The sequence below is a fragment of the Haliaeetus albicilla genome, chromosome 2, assembly GCF_947461875.1.
Source record: "Haliaeetus albicilla chromosome 2, bHalAlb1.1, whole genome shotgun sequence".
Classification (NCBI taxonomy): Eukaryota; Metazoa; Chordata; class Aves; order Accipitriformes; family Accipitridae; genus Haliaeetus; species Haliaeetus albicilla.
In genome coordinates this window covers 17716308-17740819 of record NC_091484.1, presented here as the reverse complement: position 1 = coordinate 17740819, position 24512 = coordinate 17716308, and the positions used below count along the sequence as shown (strand labels likewise).

The 24512-nt window shown below is 51.5% G+C and overlaps 1 protein-coding gene across 1 annotated transcript; it reads left to right on the top strand.

Annotated features, from left to right (window-relative positions):
- The first annotated feature begins 5314 nt into the window (after positions 1-5314).
- LOC138688279 (centrosome-associated protein CEP250-like) lies at positions 5315-24478 on the top strand. The gene is made up of 21 exons (XM_069799606.1): positions 5315-5497; positions 5876-5932; positions 6519-6587; positions 6651-6733; positions 7306-7471; positions 8210-8316; positions 9358-9585; positions 9693-9773; positions 10660-10804; positions 11089-11235; positions 11429-11659; positions 13249-13442; positions 15686-15813; positions 16019-16188; positions 17011-17190; positions 17313-17388; positions 17962-20363; positions 21121-21276; positions 21674-21817; positions 21985-22035; positions 24287-24478. Exons 1-21 carry the CDS (start codon positions 5315-5317, stop codon positions 24476-24478), a joined length of 5190 nt encoding a protein of 1729 aa, XP_069655707.1.
- The last annotated feature ends 34 nt before the right edge of the window (positions 24479-24512 follow it).

Sequence of the window (24512 nt, the reverse complement as noted above, 5' to 3'; positions counted from 1 at the left end):
ATCTTTGTCTTAAACGATTTTAACGTATCAGTGTTGGAGATAATGTGTTGGGGGATTATTAGTTGCTCTGTGCAGATAATGTAGTTGCGGAGGACGTGGTGACTTGTTGGAGCGACTTCTGCCTGTTGGAAGTCGGATGGGGTGATGATGATCTTGCTTAATCTCAGTAGTACAACAGGCTAGAGAATTTCTCCTGGGAATTCATGCACCAAGCCTGCTAATCTCAGAATACTCAGTAGGAGTTTTTCCGAGGGTTCGTAAGCCATTGGATTTTTTTAAAGGTAATCATAGAATAGTTTGGGGTGGAAGAGACCTTTAAAGGTCGTGTAGTCCACCCGGCCCGCCCCCTTCCCCGCAGTGAGTGGCGGGGGGGACATCTTCAAGTAGATCAGGTTGCTCAGAGCCCCGTCCAACGTAACCTTGAAAGTTTCCGGGGATGGGGCATCTACCACCTCTCTGGGCAACCTGTTCCAGGGTTTCACCACCACCATCATCGTAAAAAGTTTCTTCCTTGTATCTGGTCTGAATCTACCCTCTTGTAGTTTTACACCGTGTCCTGTCACAACAGGCTCTGCTAAAACGTTTGTCCCCATCTTTCTTATAAGCCCCCTTTAAGTACTGGAAGGCCGTGATAAGGTCTCCCCAGAGCCTTCTCTTCTCGAGGCTGAACAACCCCAACTCTCTCGGCCTTTCCTCACAGCAGAGGCGTTCCATCCCTCTGATCGTTTTTGTGGCCCTCCTCTGGACCCACTCCCGCAGGTCCGTGTCTGTCTTGTAGTGAGGACCCTGGAGCTGGACGCAGTACTGCAGGTGGGCTCTCACCAGAGCGGAGTAGAGGGGCAGAATCACCTCCCTCGACCTGCTGGCCATGCTTCGTTTGATACAGCCTGGGCGTACGGTTGGCTTTCTGGGCTGTGAGTGCACATTGCTGGCTTTTCATCCACCAGTACCCCCAAGCCCTTCTCCGCAGGGCTGGTCTCAATCCCTTCATCCTGCAGCCTGTACTGATAGCGGGGGTTGCCCCGCCCCAGGTGCAGGACCTTGCACTTGGCCTTGTTGAACCTCATGAGGTTCACATGGGCCGACTTCTCAAGTGTGTCCAGGTCCCTCTGGATGGCATCCCATCCCTCAGGCGTGTCAGCTGCACCGCTCAGCTTGGCGTCATCTGCAACCTTGCTGAGGGTGCACTCGATCCCACTGTCGATGTCATTGATGAAGATATTAAGCAGTATTGGTCGCAGTACGGACCCCTGAGGGACACCGCTTGTCACCGATCTCCATCTGGACATTGAGCCGTTGACCACTACCCTCTGGATGAGACCATCCAACCAATTCCTCGTCCATCAAACAGTTCACCCATCAAATCCGTATCTCTCCCAATTTAGAGAGAAGGACGTTGTGGGGGACCGTGTCAAAGGCCTTACAGAAGTCCAGATAGACGACGTTTGTAGCTCTTCCCTCGTCCACTGGTGTAGTCGTTCCATCATAGAAGGCCGCTAGGTTGGCCAGGCAGGACTTGCCCTTGGTGAAGCCCTGCTGGCTGCCTCGAACCACCTCCCTGTCCACCACGTGCCTTAGCATAGCTTCTAGGAGGATCTGTTCCATGACCTTCCCAGGCACAGAGGTGAGGCTGACCAGTCGGTAGTTCTCAGGGTCCTCCTTTCTACCTTTTTTAAAAATGGGTGTCATGCTTCCCTTTTTCCAGTCACCAGGGACTTCACCCGACTGCCGTGACTTTCCAAATATCATGGAGAGCGGCTTGGCGACTCCATCAGCCAGTTCCCTCAGGACTCTGGGATGCATCTCGTCAGGTCCCACGGACGTATGTATGTTCAGGTTCCTCAGGTGGTCACGAACCTGATCTTTGCTGGAGGAGGGCCTTTGCTGCCCTAGTCTCCGTCTTGCGGTCCACCCACTGGAGAGGTGTGGGAAGAGAGGCTGCCAGTGAAGACTGAGGCAAAAAAGTTGTTGAGTACCTCGGCCTTCTCCTTGTCCCTTGTAACCAGTTTGCCAGTCTTGCTCATCGGGGGGGGGGGTGCGCTTTCTTTGGCCTTCCTTTTCGGGCTGACATACCTGTAGAAGCCCTTCTTGTTATTCTTTGCGTCCTTTGCCAGGTTCAGTTCCAGCCGCGCCTTGGCCTTCCTGGTCAGATAGCTTATTAGGGATACTAATGTCATTTTAGGGATAATGTCAATAGGGGAAGGTAATGTCATTTTACAGAAACCCAGCTGATTTGCTCTAAGAGGAGGACTGGTATGGGCAACGGTTAGAAGAATGGCAGGGTGCAGGAGAATGCTGCAGGGTGATCTTTGTTTATATAAAGATGGGCAACCGGTGTCCTTCTGCAGCCCTGGCACTCTCCTGCCTTTATGTATTACTTCCGTTTTTCTCACTCTTGCATATACATATGGCTTTCTCCTACCGGTGCTGTCTCCTGAAGCATGCTTGGGTGGACTACATTTTGGTGGAAGATGACGTGGACTTGGGGTTGAGGTCGAGAGGAACAGCTTGTGCCGTTACTTGCCAGCAGAGACCAAAACAGTCCGGCCTGGGGACTGATGCATCACTCATTCTTTGGGCTAGCTGGGGCTTTAACTGATAGCCTGTAGGAAAAATAGACTCCATCCTGATGGTGCTTTTTTTACGACCCTTTGTAAGCACTGTCAGGCCCCCCACAAGTGAGTGGGCAGGGCTACACTGATACGGTTCACTGAACTCATGTTTTAGTAGCCTTTCCTGTTCCTCGCTAATGAGACGACGTTTGCTGTGTTTGTTTCCTGCTAGGTGGTAAGGACTAACCCGTTTTCGGTTACGCGACATGAGAAGATAGCCAACGGGCTACTGGGAGACCAGGGTCTGCCTGGTGTATTTGCGCTGTATGAACTTTTGCCCATGGTGGTGAAGCTGACAGAGGAACACAGGTAAGAGACATTTCAATCTATATCATCGCCCTCCATTGATTTTTGCCGTTTTGCATAGCTTAAGACTCCAACCTCGCTTAGACGCGACAGTGCAAATGCCTGAAAGCCATCCAAGCCCCTTTCCAGTCGGTGGAGGGGAAGAGGCACTCCCAGATGCCCTCCTTCTCCGTGTGAACATCTGAAAGGGACTGGGGTTTTTCTGGTACTACCTGAAGCGTTTTAATCCAACTAGCCATTTGAGGACGATTCTTTGAGCAGAGCACCTTCATTTTCCTGCCAAACTGCTGGAGCAGGTCCACAGTGCAGGCAGACACAACCGTCACAGGGGGAAGGGGGTTCAATCCGTTATCTGTAGCAACAGAACTCCAGGCGCTGAGGCTTCCTGGTGAAAACACCCTTAAGGTATAACTTGATGGCTTCAGCGGTACGCTCGGCTCACTTGCCAGAGCTGAGCACCGTGTACTTTACTCGCATAAATCTTACAGGCATTTTGCCCTGAACACCTGCGAAGATTCACCTCCTCAGGGAGACCAGGGCGTACCAGACCCTTAAAAGCACGTGGAAGAGGAGCCTGGCGACTGCTGCTACTGCCAGTACCGCTGTCAAGGGATGCGATAGGGTTCAGGAGCTGGGATGTACATTCTTACGCTGATAAAACAAGCGTCCACGCTGCGCTTGGGTCTCCGACTCGGTCCGATACTGGGATCGTGATTAGCGCAGCATAGCAATAGGAGACTAACGGTTGCCCGAAGGCTGTAAGCTCTGGCGCTGCCTCAGATCCCTGGAGGCGAGGCAAGAGGAGTAACGGTACCTCCACTCGCCAAAGCAGCGGGTTCGCTAGATGTTTGACTACACCAAGGGGTGGAGCGTGACTGTTCACTCAACTCCTGCTCAGATTTTGGCTAGCCCAGCCCACGCTAAGGCCTGATGTATGCTGGGAGCAGCGCCTTTGGGTTGAAGGGGGAGCACCAGGTAGGCAGCACAGGTGGCCAGAAAGAGCTAAAGGGCCATGATGCAGCCATTAGCACCTGCAGCTGGCTGTCTCCTGCAGCCACCATCTTTGCCTGGCAGTATTGTCAGAATCTGCTGACTTTTGGAGATGGTATAGACCAGACTTCCAAGCTGGAAGGTATAAAACAGCAGCTTAGCCAAAAAGCCTTTGAAGGAGATTCAACAGCAGCTGGACTGCTGGGGCTTTTGTGCTTCACAGTGTGATACAGGGGACGCCCGCGCGGTGACGGAGGAGGAAGGATGAGCACTCTCACTAGGGAAAAACAAAGTCTTTTTTTGGTGGTTTTTTATTTTTGTTCTTCCCCCCGCCATAAGCCCACGACTTTAAGTGTTACGGGTTGTAAGTTTTGAAACATCATGGCTTGAGTAGTGCCTCGGTGAATTCACGTAAGAGAGTAGCCCGGGCAAAGGGGACCGAGCCCTGGTTGTCGTGTGTGTTTGTTGTGTTTCTTCACGGGCTCATGAAATAAAGCTTAATTCACAGAGTTCGTTGTCCTGTAAATTTGAACTTTTCTCTGCCATGCCGGTTTTTCTCCCACTGCTTGCAGTCTGTCCCGTTCCTGCTGCACAACAGGGAGCGAAAGCTTCAGTCATTCCACCTATGTATGGCTTGGGTTTCGTACTAGATGGGAACTCCGGCTCCAGGGGCTGAAGTTGGAGCTTTTCGTAGCGAGTTCCAGCTCTTCAGCTGGCTTCCCTGGGCGATGGACCTTTTCCACGGTCCCTGCGGTCCCACCCTTCTTGCCCCAGTGGCCCCAGCCCCCGCCATCCGACCCTCTGGGCTTTCCTCGCGCTCCTTCTCTCCCAGCCTGCACCGGGGGCGCTTTTTGCCCCCAGCGTTCTGCGGGGCCCTTAACGGTCTCTGAGCGGAACGCGCTGGAGCGAACGGCTGCCGGGGCGGCCTCTCCCCCGCGGCAGCACCGCAGCCCAACGCCGCACCCTCAGCGAGGAGCGAGAAGGGAGAAGCGAGAAGGGAAGCGCTGCCACAGAGCGGCCCCGAGCGAGCCCGGCTCTCCCGCCCGGCGCCCGGTCGCGCCCGGCCGGCAGGGTGAGCCGCTGCGCCCGCCGCGGCAGGCGCCTGAGCGCGGTCCGCCGGGGCAGGCCGCGGAGCAGCCCCCGCCGCGGGGCCCGTCAGGCGGCGGAGCCCGGCTGGAGAGCGGGGGCATGGCGGCGCGGAGCCAGGCCTCCGTGCGGCGCCGGCTGCAGAGCTCGGAGGAGGCGCAGCACCGGCAAGCGGTGCTGGTGCGGAAGCTGCAGGCGAAGGTGAGGAGCGGGGGCGCCGGCCCGGCGGGGAGCTGCCCGGGGACGGGCCGCGGTGGCGGGGCCGGGGTGCCCGGGCCGCCCGCGCAGCGCTGAGAGGGGCCTCGGCGGCGGCGGCGGCGATGTCGGGGGGCGAAGGCGCGGCCCCAGCGGGGCCCTCCCCGGGGCGTTCCCCGGCGCTGCCGCGGGCGGGACGGCGCCGAGCCCGCAGCTCGGGGGAGGCCCCGGGAGCCGCCCTCCTCCGCCCGGCCCGGCCCGGCCCGCTGGGCGCCTGGCCCTGCCGCTGTCACCCTGCCGAGCCTCTCGTGAGGGCTTGTCCGTGCTGAAATAAAGATGCCCGGCTCGCAGGCGCCTTTGTTGGGCCACGTTAGCAGGGGGCCGTCCCAGAGGCAGGAGCCGAGCCGGCGGGGGTGGTTTGGGGCGGCCCCGGGCCGAGGCAGGCAGCTCTTAGGATGAGCAGGTGGCAGTACGCGTAAAAGAAGCCCCGTCTCAGTTTCTTCCGTACGAGATAAAGTGAAGCTTCCCTGTATCGTAACGACTTCTTGTTGGCGGCATCGGCACATCGGCAGCGCTGTGAAACGTACTGTGCTTGGGCTGTAAAGACTTGGAGAAAAGCTAATGCAGGAGGAGCCGAGCCTGTTACAAGCTGCATTCGCTCATCTTCATTCTATGTCTCCGTCCAGGTACTGCAGTACCGGACTCGGTGTCGAGAGTTGGAGCAGCAGCTGGCAGCAGGAGGGGTGAGTGTGCAGGTTGCCAACTAAAGACCGTGTAGGTGGCGTTTGTTAAGGCGGGCCAAAGCAAGCTCCCCAAAGCAATGGCAGAGGGAAGCAAGATTTTGCTGCCTGAGGGTTTAAAGAAGCGCTGTAAGTTTGCCTGCGAGTGTTTTGTCCAGTTGCCATTCTTAGAGGAGCCAGTGGTCCCAGAAATGCGGGTGCAGGAAACCCTGTGAAGGGGGATTTTAGTTTTGAGAAAGGGTGCTTTATTGCTGGCGTAACATTTTGTCCTAGGGCTCAGGAGAGGGCTACACTGCCTGTTAGGTTATATGGCCGCCTCTGAAAAAGAACGGGTTGAAACGTGGCATTTTGGAAGGCAAGAATGCTGGCGTTCAACATACGGCTATGTGCTTTTCTTTCTGCTTCACGGCTAAAGTAAACCTAGGAAGAACAAAGGGTAGGAGAGTAGGAGAGCATTCCCAGGCTTCAAGTCGAAGTGAGCGCTCACGGTTGTGAGCTAAGGAGACCTAGCTGCGCGAGTGCCACAGTGGGGGACTGAGGAGAGCTACTCGCATTGAGCACCACCCTTCCCCTCCCTTGCTCTCCATAGTCACGACACTGTTACGCCTGGAAGAAGCCACGAGCTCCTGAGCTACCCAAGCGAATGGAGCGGAAAGCGGTGGATGCTCACAGCAGTGAAGGGAAGACAAGAATTTGACTAAACTTTTCCTTTCTTCTGAAGGGACCCCTTCCAGGCAGGTGGGAAGCCACAGAAGACCAGAGCCTGGAGAAAGCACTGCTTCAGGTGGAAGAGGAGCAGCAAAGGTACAAGGAAGAAGCGTTCCCTCATACCTGGTATCCTGGATGCTCGTGGAAGTGAGGGAAAACCTGTCAGTGCTCCCTGGTCTCCCCAAGGGGAGCAGTTGGGCAAGCTGCTTTGAAAGGAGAGAGGTCCACAGTCTGTTTTCTGTGGTGCAGTAATAGTGTTGTGTGCTGAATGGCTCTGTTTTGAGCGGGGGGTTATTCCGGGTGACTTCCAAAGGTCCCTTTCCAGCCTAAATTATTCTGTGGTTCAGTAGGTGAGCGGGTCAGGAGAGTGCTAGAGAAAGGTGATGCGTCCAGTGATCAGACAGCACGAAGGGGAGGCAAGACGTGAACTGTGGGCATCATCAAAGTAGAAGGGGAAACCGAAATTGTAGGTGGAAGTAGAAGGCTTAAAGCAAGGAGAAGCAAATGAGTATGCCATCACAGAGAGATCTTAGTTAATCCTAGAAAGCACTTTTACTGCCTCTCGGTTTGACAACAAAGTCAGTGTTGAGGGAGTTGGGAAATCACGGAGGCGCTGCTTGTGGATAGCAGTTGTTCAGTGACCTCATTGCTGTTTCTCCCTTTCCAAGGTGTGAGAATCTGGCAGAAGTGAACACTCTCCTGCAGGAACACCTCGAGGAAGCGAATGAGGTTAATTCAGCCCTTAAAGAAGATGTTGGAAAACTGACGGTGGATTGGATGAGGGCCCGGGAGGAGCTGGAATTGAAGGAGAGCGAGTGGCGCGGTGAACGTGAGGTAAGGATGGGCGACGGGAATGTCAGACGCGATGCCGGGGTGGAATGAGAATGGGTTTTATTTCTGGCCTGGAGAGCTTGCTGTGTGAAAGTCGTGGCACCGTTGAGGCTGTCTTGGTGTTTATGAGCAGAAGACAGGGGTGTGAGATGGAGGAGTGTCAGCAAATTGTGGTGATGGGAGATGCCCGCGTGCTGTGACCGTACTGCTCGTTCTCAAAGGCAAATGCTTGCTGTTGCTGGGCACTGTAGGGCAGTGACCCATGAACGCTCGTCTGTTTTTTAATAGTTCCTAAATCTCTGTCTGCAGCAGTGGAGACCGAAGAGAGGTCAGTGTGTTTTCGGATTCAGGGTAGCCAACAGAAGAACAGCACAGGCCTCCCTTACCAATAGGCTGTTGCAAGCAAATCTGACACTGGTCTCGGAGGGGCTTGTTTTTGTCTTCCTCCACCGAGCCTGTTAGACACCTCTGCAAGGCGAGATGATGAATCGCGATCAGTTTGCTTTGTTGATACCCGCGCCTGCAGGGGAAGTGTGGATGTTCCCTTCTTTGCAGTCAGGTGGCAGGTCTACTGAGGATGCCTCTGTGGTGGCTCTTCAGTCCTTGATGCCCCCCCCCCCGATTGGAATAGTTCTTAAAGGAGACCCGGTGATGACGGTTGTGTACCCTCCCCTCTCTGAAAGGCTTGTACAGTGACAGCGAAGGCTGAATTGGCATTTCTTTTTGTCTTTGCCTGTTTAGCTTTATGACAGCTACCTAAGGGGTGAACGCAGCCGTCTACTCAGCCTGTGGCGTCAGGTGGTAACCTTCCGCTGTCATTTCCTGGAAATGAAGACTGCCACTGACCGGTGAGTAGAAGTGAAGGCTAGATCTCGTTGCAGAAAAAACACAGCTTCCCTTCACAGCTGCTTTTTGAGCCTTGATGTTACGCTAGCTGCGGCTAAAGATACCATTTCTCCTTTGGCAGTCTGAAGCGATGGCCTTAAGCATGCCTTAGGCTATATTCAGAATCATTTTGTTTGATGCTGGTTTTCAGGTAAAGCTGAGGGGCTCAGGCTATAAGCAATGCAGGGGCCCTGAACAGGTGAACTTGGCTATGGTGATGTTTGGGCATATTAACACAGACACAGGCATATGTGGACGAGTTGGGAGAGACTCACCAAAGCTATGCATGCAGCATGTGGAGCGGTCCCCTTTTATAGAGTTTGCCTTAAATCTCACTGGCTTTCCTTTCCCACTGCTCCTGATGGAAAGATCATTCGTGAATATGTATATATTTATTTTTTCCTTCTCATTTCCAGCTTACGTTTATCGTGGTCAGTTTGCATCCGCTTATTCCTGTACCAACACTGTTGAGAGAAAGAATAGCTTCTCTACCCTGCTATTACATTTCTCCAGTTGATGTTGCTTAGTTTGATCCCTCCCTTTTATGATTGTTTTCTTGTTCTTGGGCTCTCTGAGGTTCCTTTCTCACAGGTGCCTTCTGTGCAGAGAAGAATAGCGTAGCCTAACAGTAAATTCTTCTGGTGTCAGCATGCAATTTCAAACTCTGGGTTACCGTCAGCCATTTACCTTATTTGGTGATAAGCTTTCCTTAATGCGTAGAGTACGCCTGACCCGCTAGTTAATTCTCGAAGCCTTCTGGCTGTTCCATACATTTCCTCTTATCTCTGGGGAGAAAACAGATTCATTCCTCAACCGTCAAATAGACCCATTGCCCAAGGGTCAAGATGTGTCCTGATCCCAAAATGTCAGAGGAATGATTCGTCCCCAGCGAAGATGTCGTCTTTCCTGCCGGCTTTTACTGTTGCGCAATTACGTGCTTCGGAAGCGAGTCAGCTGATAAAGGTGGTGGTGTGAACATTACCTCTTTCTTGATTCTTTTTCAGAGATTTGTCAGAGCTGAAGGCAGAGCAAATGAGGCTTTCTGGATCTATACTTGTAAACTGCTCCCGCCTAAACTGTGGCGTACGGCCCTGGGAACCCGTTACGCTGGGTAGACCTGTCCTCGAGGATCAGGCACAGCAGCAAGCGGAAGAGGAAATAAGCCGGAAGACTTGGGAGGTGATGCACTTACAAGTCGAAGGGGACCCGGAGAAGAAGGAGCTTCAGGACAGGTGAATGTGTTTTAAACTTTGCTGTTAGCAGCGTTATCTTCTGTGGGTGCTCGTTGGATTCATAGGATGGGCTGTGTTCACGTTTAAAACGCACCCATTCTGCACAGCCTTGTTCCTGTCCCTAGTCAAACTATTGCCTTCAACAGAACGGACAGAAAAAACCGTCTGACAGACAGAAGCTCTTGTGAGTAAGGCAGGACTGGAAAAGAGATGGCGTATTACAGTGTTTTTGCTGTTAACTGATTCTTGGTGAGAAATGGAGACCAGCGTAAAGAGAGCTGTGTCTCTTGTACAGCCCTTTTGCTACCCAGGGCTGTGCTAAAGGAGTTGGGAGGAATTTGCACAGGACCATCATATGCAATGTAGCCCCTCCGTACTGCCGTTTCCACGCTAGACTGAGCGCAGAAGGCCTTTGGGGCAAGGAGTGCCATTTTGCAACATCACACATACTAACCTGAATCATCCTGTGATCCTGTGATTATTAGTTTGGGAAATTCGTACACATCTCCCCAGATAGATTGCCAGCTCTTTCATCAGTTCACTGCTGAAGGCAAAAGTAATTGTGGGACTATTAAGGTGGACTTTTTAAAAGTCTGTCTTACCCAAAGAAGAACTTTGGAAAGTCTTGTGTCCAACGTACGAAAGAGGAGAGGGAGAACTAACAGGCGGGAAGCTGTTAGCTACCTGAAAGGCGGTTGTAGCGAGGTGGGTGTCGGTCTCTCTTCCCGAGTAACAAGTGATAGGACGAGAGGAAACGGCCTCAAGTTGTGCCAGGGGAGGCTTAGATTGGATATTAGGAAAAATTTCTTCACCGAAAGGGTTGTCAAGCATTGGGACAGGCTGCCCGGGGAAGTGGTTGAGCCACCATCCCTGGAGGTATTGCGAAGACGTGTAGAGTGTGGTGCTTAGGGACGCGGTTTAGTGGTGGACTTGGCAGCGTTAGGTTTACGGTTGGACTCGATGATCTCAAAGGTCTTTTCCAACCTAAATGATTCTATGATTCTATACTCGTGGTTTTGGAAATGAGAATGTTTTTTACGTTAAAAAACTTGTTTGTCTTTCCCCTTCTGATAGACTGAAGGACTTAGCTGCACTTGAAGGAGAACACTCATTATTGCAGAGCGAGTTGGTAGTCGCAAGAGAGATGCTGGAGGAATCGCACCTTCAGAGGGATCTGCTGAAGCAAGAGAAACACGAGCTTACCGTGGCACTGGAAAAGGTATGGTCACCTTATTCCGAGGCAGCACTTGTGGGAGAGGCAGTTGTGATAGCAAGACCACCACAGATGCTGTTTCTGGCAGTAGAAGACAGGGACAATGTTGTTGTCCTTCTTGGAAAATGGCGATCGGACCACAGAGGCTCTGCGGTGTCGTTAGTGCCCACGTGCTTGTTGGGAACGCTGAACTGGGAGTGTGTCAGAGACACAACAGGGGATCTGGAGTTGCTGCTTGAGGTCAGGGATTTTCCTGTCTTTGTTGTCATGTTGTTCTTTTGTCTCTTCAGGCAGAGCAGTCAGTAGCAGAGTTGACAGGGGCTCAGAATAAGCTGACTGCTGAAATAGCCGATCTACACGTTGCAGCAGCGAACGTGAGCAGTATCAATGAAGCTCTTGCGTTGGATAAGGTGCAGCTGAACAAACTTGTGTTGCAGGTGAGCAGAGTTGTCAAAGATCTTGCCAGGTGTTTGTCTCCAGCTGCTGCTGCTGCTGCTTCTCAGGCTTCTTGCCTTCGGACAGTATGACTGTCTGAATATGGAAACGTTGCTCTTTTCTCTGTCCAAGCCAAAGCTCCTACAGAGTAAATCTTACTGTTATTTTATTTCCTCTGTGCTTCTGCGATTGTAGCTGGAGCAAGAGTATGACGTTCTGTCAGGCAAAGTGGACGAGATGGAGAGAGCAAAGATCTCTGGCCAGGAGAAGCTGAACTTGTGTGAAAGAACAAATGAGGCGCTGAGCGCAGAGAAAGCCCACCTGGAGCAGCTGCTGAAGAAAGCAGAGGAGCAACAGGAGGGGCTGCAGGCAGAGCTGAGGATGCTGGCAGAGGAGAAGGCAGAAACCCAAGAGAAACTCATTGAGGTGAGACCAAAAACCTGGTGCTTTCTGGGTGGGCTTTTGGCTGCTTGGCTCAGTGAAGCTGTATCTGTTGGATTCTGCAGTGTTTTTTGTCAAGGAGACACTTGGTAGCGCTGGGGGTCAGGCGGCGTTGTTTACTTCCTTCTGGAAGCGTGTTGATGGCTTGCAGAGCTGTTGTGCAATTCTCTGGGTCGTCCTCTGCTTCTACAGATTCCTTTAATCCACCTGTCTGTGTTGGCCTCTTTTTTGGCTTTTGATAAGCTGCAGAGAGGTGATTTGCCTTGCCCACGAATCTGCGTGAGGCTACTACTCTCACATGCGTCGAAAGAAGCAAACAGGGTAGCTCTTCACCCATTTTCTGAGGCCAAAAACCCCCGGGGCTGCATGTTTCTATTTATGCTTTTTGTTGTGAAGTCTGCAACTTTCCAGGCTCGGCTTGTTGGGGCCTAGAGGGCGGGACAAAGCGGCGAGTCAGTGTCTGCTGTCTTGTACTGCTAAGAACGGGAATGGCACCCTGAAATTGTTGAAACTGTATTTTACGACCTACACGCTGCTTTGAATTGCTAGATCCTCGTTAGGCTTTGAGGGAGAAGCTGAGAAAGAGGTGGTCACAGAAGACTGTTTACTCTGGACTAACTGGTTTTGGTAGAGTGGAAAAAGAGCTTGGGAGAATTGCATCGCTGGAGGAGACTAGGGAGTTTGCCATCATTTCAGTGTCGGTTTCATAATGTACAATCTTAGGTCTTATGGGGTAACTTTGAGAGGAGAATTGTTTGTTTCTGAAGGTCTGTTCCCTGTTAGACAGTCTTAGTTTTGGAGTACGTGGTCTGTTTGGCAAATACCCATCAGAGGTGTATTGGCATCACTGCAGAAGCAAGCTGAAAAATCACGGTTAGTCTTCAGGCTTGAATGCCAGCAAGGTCTATTGGGCAACTTGTTTGTGTAAGACAAGTAGACAGTATTGTTGACACGAACTACTGTCCAAGTAGAGTCTACCATCTCTTTGGCCACACCAGCCGGACTTCCGTAAATCACTAAATGACACTGCTCACCACAAGGGCTGTTTCCCTGCCAAGGATCACCTCATTGCATCCAACTGCCGTACACACTGAAGTAGGTGTGTGGTGGTGTTCTGCGACGAGGTGACGCTTTGATGTTGGTTTTTCTTCTTCTAGAAGGAGAAACCATGTGTATTTCCACTTTGTTCGGCGAGCAAAGTTGCTCTTGCTCAACGGTTCCTGAAAATTCCCAGCACTGGAATAGATTCTGATAGAATTTTAGTTTGCAAGGTGGCAGTTGTGGAAGATGTGGTATTTTTGCGTGAAAAGATGTGGTCTGGGTGTGTACGTTTGTCCTGAAGGGGCCGTCTGGTCCCAGGCAACCCAGCAGGGCCTTACACATCGCTTTCAGGTTAACAGCCCTAGTGCCTTTTGGCAGCCCAGGGTGTTAGGGCGGCACGAAGCAGATGCTCTTAAACTTTCAGGCCAGAGTACCGGAGCTCTTTCTCCTCTAGCTGATTCAGAAGTGGCGCTGGCTGGCTCTGCACAGAACTCCAGAGAAGGGACTCTAACTGTATTTTGTCCCGCTTTCAGGTTCACCGCCAGCAAGAGTCAGCTAGCAGTGGTCTGGAGCAGTTGCGGCAGGAGTCCTCTCGCCAAGGACAAGCACTGGCCAACGTATCCAAAGAGAAGGAATTGCTGGCGCACGAGAAGGCTGCCTTAGAGGTGCGACTGGCAGCCACGGAGCGGGACAGACGAGGCCTTGCAGAGCAGCTGGCAGAGGCCAGGTAAAGGCAGGGGGGAGACCCTAGGCAGGAGATTATTTAATGTCTGTAATTATAGAGGTGATAATCATGACACGAGGGTTCATTGCATCCTGTATGCTTTTCAGCTATTTTCACCTTCCATGGACAGAAAATGGAGGAATCTCGAGAAAAAAAAAAAACACCAAACCAAAAACCCAAACCAGTACAGCATGGTTTGAATGTTATTTTTCTGACAGCTAAAGCTAACAAAGCTCTCCTGAGCCTGGGGCTCATGTTTATGCCCCCTTGCACGTTCCTGTGTGAAGTCCAAAGCAAGCCAGCGTAATTCCTCAGTATCTGGTACCTTGGCTCTGCATTGAGTAGTAATTAAACCATGCAGATGTTTACTGAAACCCAAAGCTTCTCTCTGGTTTCGGTTTCTCGTTCTGCGCGTTTGAACTTGGATCGTTCCTTATCAAGTAGTTTGACAGGGGATCTTCAGAATTCAAGTCTATTACGTACGGACATTGCGAGTAGGACACTGCCATTTAGGGTGAAGCTAGAGGCTCGTGCTGAAAATCTTGAGGGCCTACTGTTTCTAGTCTAACTCTTGTTACCTGTGGTGCAGGACCTAGAGTTGGTTACACCAGCAGCAGGGAAGCCTCTTTTGAATGCTCGCCAGTCTGCGGGAATTGTTGCCCATCATTGATGTGTGGGTCCGGTACTCCCTACCACGTGCTGTTTTGAGATAGACATCATGGAGGAGTTTATGCAGGGCAGGAACAAGATTTTGTCCTTCTGCTGGATCAGGTTTCTAAGATCACGTGTGACAAGTTCTGCTTTTAAAAAAAAAAACCAACCCCAAACTACCCAACGTATGGAGATGTTTGTCCTCCTCTCAGGTCTTTTTTAGAAGACTCCTGACCTTGCAGAGCTGTACAAATGCGAGATTGTTTGTCACGCTTCTTGACTTTGACGCCTTACCACTCCAGAGTATGTTGTTAGCAAGGCTGATAAACACCATTTAGACTCAGTCTGTTTCTTGAGAGCTGCTGCTGCTTCTGAGCTCCAGCTCCTCTTAGTTGATCCAGCTGAATTATGTTCTGTCAATTATTGGGCTGCAGCAACTATTCTTGCCAGATGTTGTTCTCAAGAGCCTGTTGTTGTCGTCACAGTTTTGGACTCTTATCTTCTCTGTTCTGTTTTAGAGACTGACTTTGATTTATCCTTAAAATGGAGCATATTTACTTTGGACTGCCAGACATTGGCGTAGTCAGAAATATGTGCTTGTTCTCCTTCTTGAAGATACATCCTCCATCGTCCATCAAAGCAGTGAAATCCTACTGTTGTGGGTCTTAGTGTTGTACCACTCGGGTGCCCCTTTACCCTGAAGGATGTTATCCTGGTTGCACGCCTGTTCTAGTGAGGCAGTGCTGTGTATGGTAGGAACCTGGCACACAGGACGCCGTGTTAGATCAGGGAGGCAACTTCAGCTCCTGGTTGCAGAGTCCTGTGTGTCATACGCAGCAGCTGGTTGAAGTCTATGGATGTAACAATTTGCCTCCGCAGTACTACAACTTCCATTTTAAAGAGCGGCAAGCCATTTGGGCTACTGCCTGCTTAGTTAGCAACGCTTAGAGAAAAGTAGCAAGTTTTTCTCGCGAACTTCCAAGAGTTTAAACTGAAGGCTACCTGTCTCTCCTTTCAGGTAGTCCTTGTTCAGGTAAAATCTAGTTCAGATTTCTTACAAATGCTGCTTACAAGCATGAGCTTTTACTGTATCATCTGATGTATTGCTTTAGTCCCTTTGAAATATAGGGAGTCTGGAAGATCACCTCCCTGTACGTACACTACGAACAGCATCAAAAAGTCACGAGTCAGCCAGGGAGATGCTCTTACTCTGCGCCCCTGCAGAGCAACCTGGAAGTGACGATGAGCAAAGGGCTGTGAGCAGAGGCTGGGCTTTTGCTTGCTGGCACAGACTTTGTGAGCACAGCTACCCGTGCGTCATAGATCAGACAATAGCAATTTAAGATTTGGCGATGGAGATCAAACTCGGCTGGGCTTTCTGTGTTACGCTAGGTCATAAGTAAAGCCTGGGCATTCCCTCGGAGGGGCCTGCATTGCTCTTTTAAATGGCAGAAATATGCCTTCTGTATACCAGTTTCCATGCAACCCATTTTCCGAACTGAGGGGTAGGGATCTTGAACCAGCTCCTACTGGACTAACTCCCTGTGGGCGTCAGGAGCAAGAAACTCATTTCTCTCCGTATTGGCCTCTTGTAGGGCCGGGAGGGAGACCCTGGAATCCAGCCTGCTTGAGGCTCAGCAGCGCTTATGTCAGCTGGAGATCGCCAGGGGTCAGCTTGAAATCCAACTTCAGACAGTCAGGCAGGCCAAGGAGGTGATACAAGGTGAGAGCCTCATGTGCTTTGTTTCTGGTGACCCCCCTGCCTAGGGAGGATGGTATAAAAATAGCTCTCCGTCTGCAGTGCTTCTAAGGAGTGAAGGAGCTGGGGACAGATCCCTCCTACACTGAAATTCAAATGGCTTACGGTTAGTGAAGTCAGAACCGCTGTTTGTGTAGGCCCTGAATCTTGCCATTTGTCACGTTTGCAGGGGAAGCGAAGTGCCTTCAATGTGAGCTGGAAGCAGAGAGATCTCTCATGAAGCAGGAACGGGAAAACATGGCGCAACAGCTCTTGCGGGCAGAAGAGCAGTATAACGATACCCTCAAACTTCGGGAAACGGATCACGAAGTGGAAATAAACAAGCTCCTGCAAGAGCTGGTAGGAAACAATATGCTTCTGAAGTCTTGAGGCAAGCTTTGTGGGCTGGCTTTAGAAGAATAATAGCCTGAGCGTGTGAAATGGCAGCAAGCGTCTGTCATAGGCCACGCGTTGCTAGGCCAGGCAGCAGAGCCAAGAGCTCGCACTTGAAAGCACGTGAAGACCTACAGGACTATGCCGGGACAGTAAATGCAAGCCACGGATTCCGTGTGGGCCTAAGACGAGTTGAGCAGAAGGTTGGGTGGTCCCCACCCAAGGCATGGCAGTAAAGGGGTAGGATCTTACCAGACTCCTGTCTACCATGAAGTAGACTCCTAACTTTCCTGCCAACTGCAGTCGTGGGAACTTTGTTCCTTTCTTTCTGTCCTTTCACGGTTGACAGAGGTGTTATCTTTGGGCTCAAAGCATACAGAACAGATGGAACAGCCCCTCGTTCCTGGGCTTGAACTTGAGTTCGTGGCCCGTCTTGTGACTAGGGCATCGGGGTGCTGGCCTCTTTCTCACCCTGCAGTCCATCTGCATCTTCTCCTTGATGAGAATGGAGTTGAGCTTTGAAAATAGAGACTCTGAGACTAGAGGGAAATCCCGTAGGCGAGAGGTGCTAGGAAACAGGCAGCCGCCAGAGAGGGGAAGGTAACATCTCCTCTTCTTCCACCAGCTTGACCCTCCTTTTAAGTTCCTTGATAGGACATGATTTATGGAGGGCACAAAGCCACTACTGTGCGCTGTCGAGGTGGGGGTTTGTGGGAGGGATGAAGCTTCCCATTTTTTTGAGAAGCTTGGCTGGGACTCCCTCCTGAAGTCTTTTTCTCCCCTCATCAGGCAAGCGAGCGGGAAGGGCACCATTCAGAGCTACAGGAGATGCTGGAGCAGTGGGAAAAGGAGAAGGCAGAGACAGAAAGGGAGCACGAGAAGAAGCTGTTTGATATGAAGCAGAAAGTTGCTGCCATGCAAGCTCAACAAGAGGAGGAACGGACGAGAGTGGAAAGTGCCAAGCAAGAGGTAGAGACCGTGAAAGGAGAATTTGTGTGGTTTTTTTTACTCTTCTGGGCTCCTTATTGGCAGTGCTTCTCTGGACACTGTCCGTCTGGGTGGAAGCGTCTCTTCGATACCCCTTTGTAAAGAGGAGCGATGCCTTGGCAGCCATGAGACCTTTGTGCCGTGAGGGACAGGGCCTGGAATGCGAGAGGCTACCACAGTGTAGGTTTGAGAAAGGCAGGAAGCGCGTTGCAGCCTGAAGAGAACATGAACACCGTAACTGTGTCTGTGATCTGACCGCTACTCCTTCAAGAGGGCACAGTGGGGTTCTAGAGGATGGTACCATGAAAACTCTACACGGTAGAGGTCCAAAAAAAACCCCAACGCCCAACCCCAACAACGGGAACTCCCATGTTGGGGTTGTTCTGTCTTCCCTTCCTCCCTCCCTATCAGAGAGAACATCATCGTGCCACTGCCTAAATCATGGTTAGTCTGGACTTTAAATCCTGGCTGCAGTTCTGGCAGCTCCTCCCCAAAAGAACACGCTCGAGCTGGAAGAGGTTCGGAGAAGGGCAAAAAGGAAGACGGGACTGGCCGAGTAAGCTGGGAAAGACGCAACCGAAAGGGTGGCGCAGGAAAGGTCTTACAACATCCCGAGAGGCAGGGAGGGAGGGGGCAGCCCCTGACTGCCACTGAAGCAGGAGTTCAAATCTAGTACGAAAAGCAAACATACATGGGTGGAATTATTGAACCTCTTTGTCACTGTTTTGCAGCAGGAACGGGACGGACTGTGAGCCGTTAAAGAAGAACTGGTACGGGAGATGAAACTTCTTCAGGAATCGGTCACAGCCTCCGAAACCCGAGCAAATGCAGCAACAGATAGGAATCGCTGCCTTGAACAAGAACTTCAGACTACATTGTCTATCTTAAAAATCAAAAACGAGGAAGTGGAAACGCAGCGGGAGAAAATCCAGATGCTCCAAAAAGAGGCAGCACAGAGAAAAGCTTTGCAGGAGAGTCTCACTCGTATGACTGCCATCCTGTCGGAGAGGGAGGGAGAAATGAAGTTGTACCAGGAACAGGTGAGAAGGCTGGAGAACCAGAAAGAAATGCACGAAACTACTCTCAGTGAGGTTATCAAGGACATAACAGAGAAAAAACAGGAGGTTGAATCCCAGCAAGAACAGATACGGGAGCTGGAGAAGCAGCGAGAAATGCTGAGGACTGCTGTCAGCAAGATGAGCGAAGAGCTGGAGGAGAGAGACCGGGAGATCCAATTCCAGGAGGGGAAAATAATGATTCTAGAACGAGACGGTGCATCACAAGTGAGAAATCTGCAGGTGGATCTTGATCATATGAAAGGAAACTTGAAGGAGAAGAATTTGGAGCTTCTGTCTCTGACCCAGCAGATCCAAGCGCTGGAAATGGAGAGAGAACAGGCGAAATCTCTGCACGCGAGCCTTGGACACCTGAGGGCAGTTCTTAAGGACAGAGAGAGCGAGTGTGATTCTCAAAGGGATCAGTTACGACTCTTGCAGCAGTACAAGGAACAGCAAGAGGGCTACCTGCAAGAGCTTCGTGGTACACTGGAAAAGATGACCCTTTCTTTATCTGAAAAGGATCAAGAGCTTGAGTCGCAACAACAGCAAATCCGGGAAGCTGAGGAAGTCATGGAAATGCAGTTAAGGACTGTCCGTGACCAACTGGAGCAGACCTTAGGAACCTTAAAAGAAAAGGACAGACTCCTAGACATCCAAAAGCAACAGGCAAGGAGCTATGCGGAAAAAACAGAAGAACAGATGAATGTCTTGCACAGAGACTTAGAGTACACTACAGCAATACTGAAAGAAAAGGATTTAATGATTGAATCTCAGAAGGAACTGATTGAGACCTTCCAAAAAGAAGAGCAAGACTCTGGACAGCAGAAGGAAATTCTGCAGCAGCTTCAAGTGGCACTGAAGGAAAAAGAACAAGAAATGTTATCCCTTAGAAAGCAATGTGAGGCGTGGAAGGAAAAGGAGGAAAAGCGTGAAGCTGAGCAAACAAACCTCCAAGCAACAAAGCTGACTCTGAAAGAAAGAGAGGAAAAGATAGAGGTTCTGGAGGAAGCTCTCTCTAAGCTTCAACAGCAAAAGGAGGAGGCAGCGAGGCAGACCAAAGCCGTACAGCAAAAACTAGAATACGCTGAATCTTCTCTAGAAGCGAGAGATCAAGAGATAGTGTCTTTGCAAGAGCACGTCCAGGAGCTTCGAGAGCAGAAGGAGTTAGAAGGCAAGCAGGCCAAGAGTCTAGAGCAGGATCTAGACAAAATGAGCCAAATCTTGAAGGAGAACCATTTGGAGTTCCTCAGGCAGACAGAGCAAATGAACATGTTCCGGCTTCGTGAAGAAAGCACGAAAGTAGCACTAACATCATGCCAGCAGCAAGTGGATCTGCTTGAGCAAGCGGTGAGGAAGAGAGATGAAGACAACGAAACTCTCATGCAAAAACTCCAGCGCCAAGAAGAAGAACTGAAGACCTTGCAGAATCTCCAGCCTAGGCTAACCAAGAAGAATGAAGAGGTTAGGCATGGCAGAGAGCAAGAGAAGCTCCTGGAAGAAGCCTTGCATGAGAAGGAGCAAGAGACCAAGGCTGAAGGTGAACTAAAAGAGTTAGAAGAGGAAGTAAGAGCTCTTCGGGAAGATCTCCAGCATGTTCAGCCGACTCTGACAAAGAAGGATGAGGAGATCGAGAACCACAGAGACAGAGTCGGGTACTTAGAGCAGACTCTGACAGAGAGAGAACAAGAGCTTAGGAGGCAGAGTGAGCTCTTGAAACAATTAACATCAGCTTTGCGATGGAAGGATGGCGGGGAGACCCTGCAGAAACAAATCCAGAAACTCCAGAAATGGGAGGAAGAGGAAGCAGAGAAGCGGCGAGTTCTCCAGGAGAGAGACCGTTCCTTGCAAAGACAGAAGGAGCTAACGCAACAACTGGAGGATGAGCGGAAAGCCAATGGGGAAGAATTGGAGCGCACGATTGCTATTTTGAAGCAGACCGAGAGCAGAGAAGTCAAATGGAAAGAGAAGGCACAAGCACTGACTCTTGCCCTTACCAAGAGTGAAATGGCCAATGGGACTCTGAGGGAAGAAATAGCCATCCTGCAGAGCATGGTTTCGGAGAGGGACACGGACCGGTTTCATCATCAGGTAGGCAGTGTGACTGATCATCAGTCAACTAAAAAGTCTATAAAGGATTCTAATGATGATGCCCATAAAGATACGGGAATATATAGTCCCATAAATACATGACCTGCTTGGCCAGAGAAACTGCGGCTGTAGCCAGCAGGCTTGCCTGTCTGCGTAGCTCAAGGCATTCACCTGCTGAAGTGTTTTCTGTCAGCCCCCGAACTACTGAAAGAACTACGGAGCTTGCTGTTAGAGTTACCCCAAGCCCAGACGTTGGGGATGGGTAACTGGTTCTCTCCTGTGTAGGCAAGCTTAGCCAACGTGTCGTGGTTGGGGTTTGGCACGGAAAGGAAGGGGCACAGCTGACCAAACTAAGGGACTGACCTTAGCAGAATTTTGTAACGATGGTTGCACAGCAGCTACGCTGACGGTGCTTAGAGGATGCTTTCAGAGATGTCGATTTCGGAGGTACAGCTTTTCCAGTGTATTAAAAATAACGGCATTCGTACCGTTGCCTGATCAGGTGAAGGGCTTCATTGCGCATTCAGGATGTACTTGTGCTGCGGTCCAAAAGGCCGGAAGGCAAATCTGTGTGGATTTCCCCACGGCGATCGGGAGGAGGGCCCCTAGGAAGAGAGTGTGTTGTTTTGGCCCGTCAACCAGGAGGAGCAGAAGGGACTTGGCACTGTCCATTCCCGAGTCCGGTCACTCTCCCCGACTTGTCGATTCTGTCCCTCCTAACCTTTATGGGGCACCAGCTCACATAAACTCCTCTCTGTATACCCAGCAGGCTATTGCAGAAGGGGAGCAGCTATCGTGGCTCTCGGAGAAGAGACTCCTGTCACAGCAGCTGGAATGTCTGCAGCGAGCAGTTGCAAGGCTGGAACTGGAGAAGGCGGAGCTGAAGCAACTCAATGCTGAGCTCAGGAGGACTCTCGAGCAGGTAAAACAGGCTTTCACTGCCTCTGCAAAGCCTCACGGTCCTCTGGATCACAGCACATTTCCACAGACAGCACTTTGGAGTCCTCTGCTTGTTTCCTTCCCTCTCCCACTTCCCCCTGTGGACGCACGCTTTTGTATTTTCTCTCTCTTCTGGCACCCCGTTGCCTTCACAAATGCGCATTCGCTCCGGTCCCACCCTTCCTGCCCCAGTGTCCCCATACACGCACGTTTGACACTCTTGTGTCAGGAACTGTTTCCTCTTGCTCTTTCTCTTCCATAGCCTACTTCGAGTGCTTTTTGCCCGCAGCATTCTCTGGGGCAGTTAACAGCCTCTGAGCAGAGCAGAAATCTCCTTGCCATGATGTCCAGAGCTCCTTTTGCTCCTTGTTTGGTGGCAGGTTTCTGTGACCCTTTCTCCTATCACCAACGTGCAGGTGGAACGTGAACGGAGGAGACTGAAGAGATATCACAGTGGTCGGTCGCTGCCAGATGCGTGCGGATTTTTGCTGTCTGACCAGCACAAGATGGCTGCTTCTAGACAGGTGAGAACAGAATCTTCCTTGGTGGGAGGAGGGTCTGGCCATACAGAGGAACAGTGGCAAATCCCAGTGGCAGCATCCCCCCAGTATAGACCTAAGAGAAGTGGAACGTAGACCATGGCCCTGGCCAAACTGGAGACCAAAAGGAAATCCTTGCATTTTCTTCGCAGGAGGAGTCTCACGCTCACTGCAGTCGTCGATTAGCTGAGTTGCAGAACCAGGTGAGGAGTAGGAAAGCTCTCGTCAAAAGCTGCCGTGGCTGTACTGAGGGGCACAGCTTTGCACGATGCTACAGCCCGAGTTTTGTTTGGCTGTCGGGAAGTGAGTACACCAGGCAGTGGAAATACCCAGTCAGTCAGACACATCTGTTGGCCATGGCCAAACAACATCATGCACCTAGGTCTAGTCTCTGGCTTGCCTAGAGGTCAGGCGTGGTGGGAGAGGGATTGGAGGAAATTCAGAGAACTGGCACTCGCCTGAATATGGAGAAGATTCTAAGGATGTTCCCCTTGAGTCTTACTCATCTTGTTGACGGCTTCCATTTTCCCTTGACTCCGTTAACGGTAGAGCTTGCACTCTATCAGAGCTCCAGGGATCTGAGGCAGCGCCAGAGCTTACAGCCTTCGGGCAACCGTTAGTCTCCTATTGCTATGCTGCGCTAATCACGATCCCAGTATCGGACCGAGTCGGAGACCTAAGCGCAGCGTGGACGCTTGTTTTATCAGCGTAAGAATGTACGTCCCAGCTCCTGAACCCTATCCCATCCCTTGACAGCGGTACTGGCAGTAGCAGCAGTCGCCAGGCTCCTCTTCCACGTGCTTTTAAGGGTCTGGTATGCCCTGGTCTCCCTGAGGAGGTGAATCTTCGCAGGTGTTCAGGGCAAAATGCCTGTAAGATTTATGCGAGTAAAGTACACGGTGCTCCGCTCTGGCAAGTGAGCCGAGCGTACCGCTGAAGCCATCAAGTTATACCTTAAGGGTGTTTTCACCAGGAAGCCTCAGCGCCTGAAGTTCTGTTGCTACAGATAACGGATTGAACCCCCTTCCCCCTGTGACGGTTGTGTCTGCCTGCACTGTGGACCTGCTCCAGCAGTTCGGCAGGAAAGTGAAGGTGCTCTGCTCAAAGAATCGTCCTCAGCTGGCTAGTTGGGGCACTCCTCTGGGTCTGGGAAACAGCGGAACTGGAACGTGATCTCCCCCTTCCTGGGAGATGCTCTTAGCAGCAGATGGCCACTTCTCCCACGCATACCTCTGGGTTACCTACCAAAGCGTGGGAGGCTTCCAAGCCCCGTTGCACAAAGGTGCCCTTATTATTTCAGAGAGAAGGTCAGAGCTGTCCCTCTCTTCAGGGGTGGTGTTCCCTAGCCTACGCGTATCGTCTGCTGTGAAGTCCCTCCGACGTCTTGCTTTCCGTGCGCGCTACCGGCTTCTAATTCGGCACCTCGCGTTCCCCTTCCGGAGCTGGCTGCCCGAGTTTCCCACCTAGTCTGCTCGAGATGCTTAGCAGATTAGGGACCCTCTTTTTGTCTGGTTTGGCTTTACGTTGGCAGACCTTGGTATCGTAATTCGAACGGAGCAGGTTCCATAAGCCATAAAACTCCTTTAGGAATTGCTTCTGTTATTTGAGTTCATTTGCCAAGAAAGAATATTTTCGTACTCCTAGCTCGAGGTTGGGGATGGCATTCCCACGTGGGACAGAGCCCTTGGCAAAGCACATGTCACTTTGAAAACAGAGGAGAACCTCTGGCCTGAGCTGTTCTCCCCGAAACAGCAAAGCACCGAGCGCTGCTCCCAGTGCTGGCATCTCCTCCGCTCCAAAGCAGGCAGAGGGCAACATGCCAGAGCTGCTGTGGCTGCGCTGCCCTGCAATGCTGACAGGAGGCGAGAGCAGCTGGGTCTCTCCCACCAAAAAGCCCAGCAGGCACAACCCGCTGTTGCCAGGAAGTAATAAGAGTTTGAGGATTTTGAAGGCCTCAGCAGTCCTTTAAGGCTCCTTTGCCCCCCGGGCTGTGCTCTGAAGTTAGGAAGAGTGAGAGTTTTCTCCCGTTTCATGTGCTAGCTGTCGGGTTTCTAAAGTAGATCGTAACAGAACGGTTCTTCACTACCTTGTGTAAGCAGCAGTCCTCCTGCTGAGGAGAAAGCAGGTGGAACTAAGGTGGCAGCAGCCCAAATCTCTCCTTTGAAAAAAAGGGTTGGGTTACAAAATCCTGTAGAAACCTCTCTCTTTAATATGCATGTCACGTCTCGGTGTTGTGCCTTGTGAATGGTATGCCAGAAAGAAACTCGGAATTGCCGGTAATCTGAGCTCAGTTCAGGGTGGCTCTGGCAACCTCTTAGTTCCCATTCCACAAGGACAACATGTTTGTCAGGGCTGGAGTTGGAGGGTGCGTCTTCCCTGACGGCCGGATCTGTGGAGCTACGGATGGTCCTAAGAGCGTGGGCTTGTCTGAGCTCGGCCTTTTGCCTCTTTCAGGTGTCCCTTCTGCAGACGCAGCTGGCACAAGAACGAAAATACAAGCAGGACTATATCGAGCGCTGTGCCAAGACCAGCCAGGAGCTGTCAGACCTTCACCAAGAGCTGTCTCGCTCCTTAGCAGCTGTGGTCAGGGAGCCGAAAGCTGCTGTTCTGGAAGCAGAGGCTCGGAAGCTGGGTCAGCCTCTCTGAACCTTCTTTTCCTGTAGAGGAGCAGCTGCAGCAT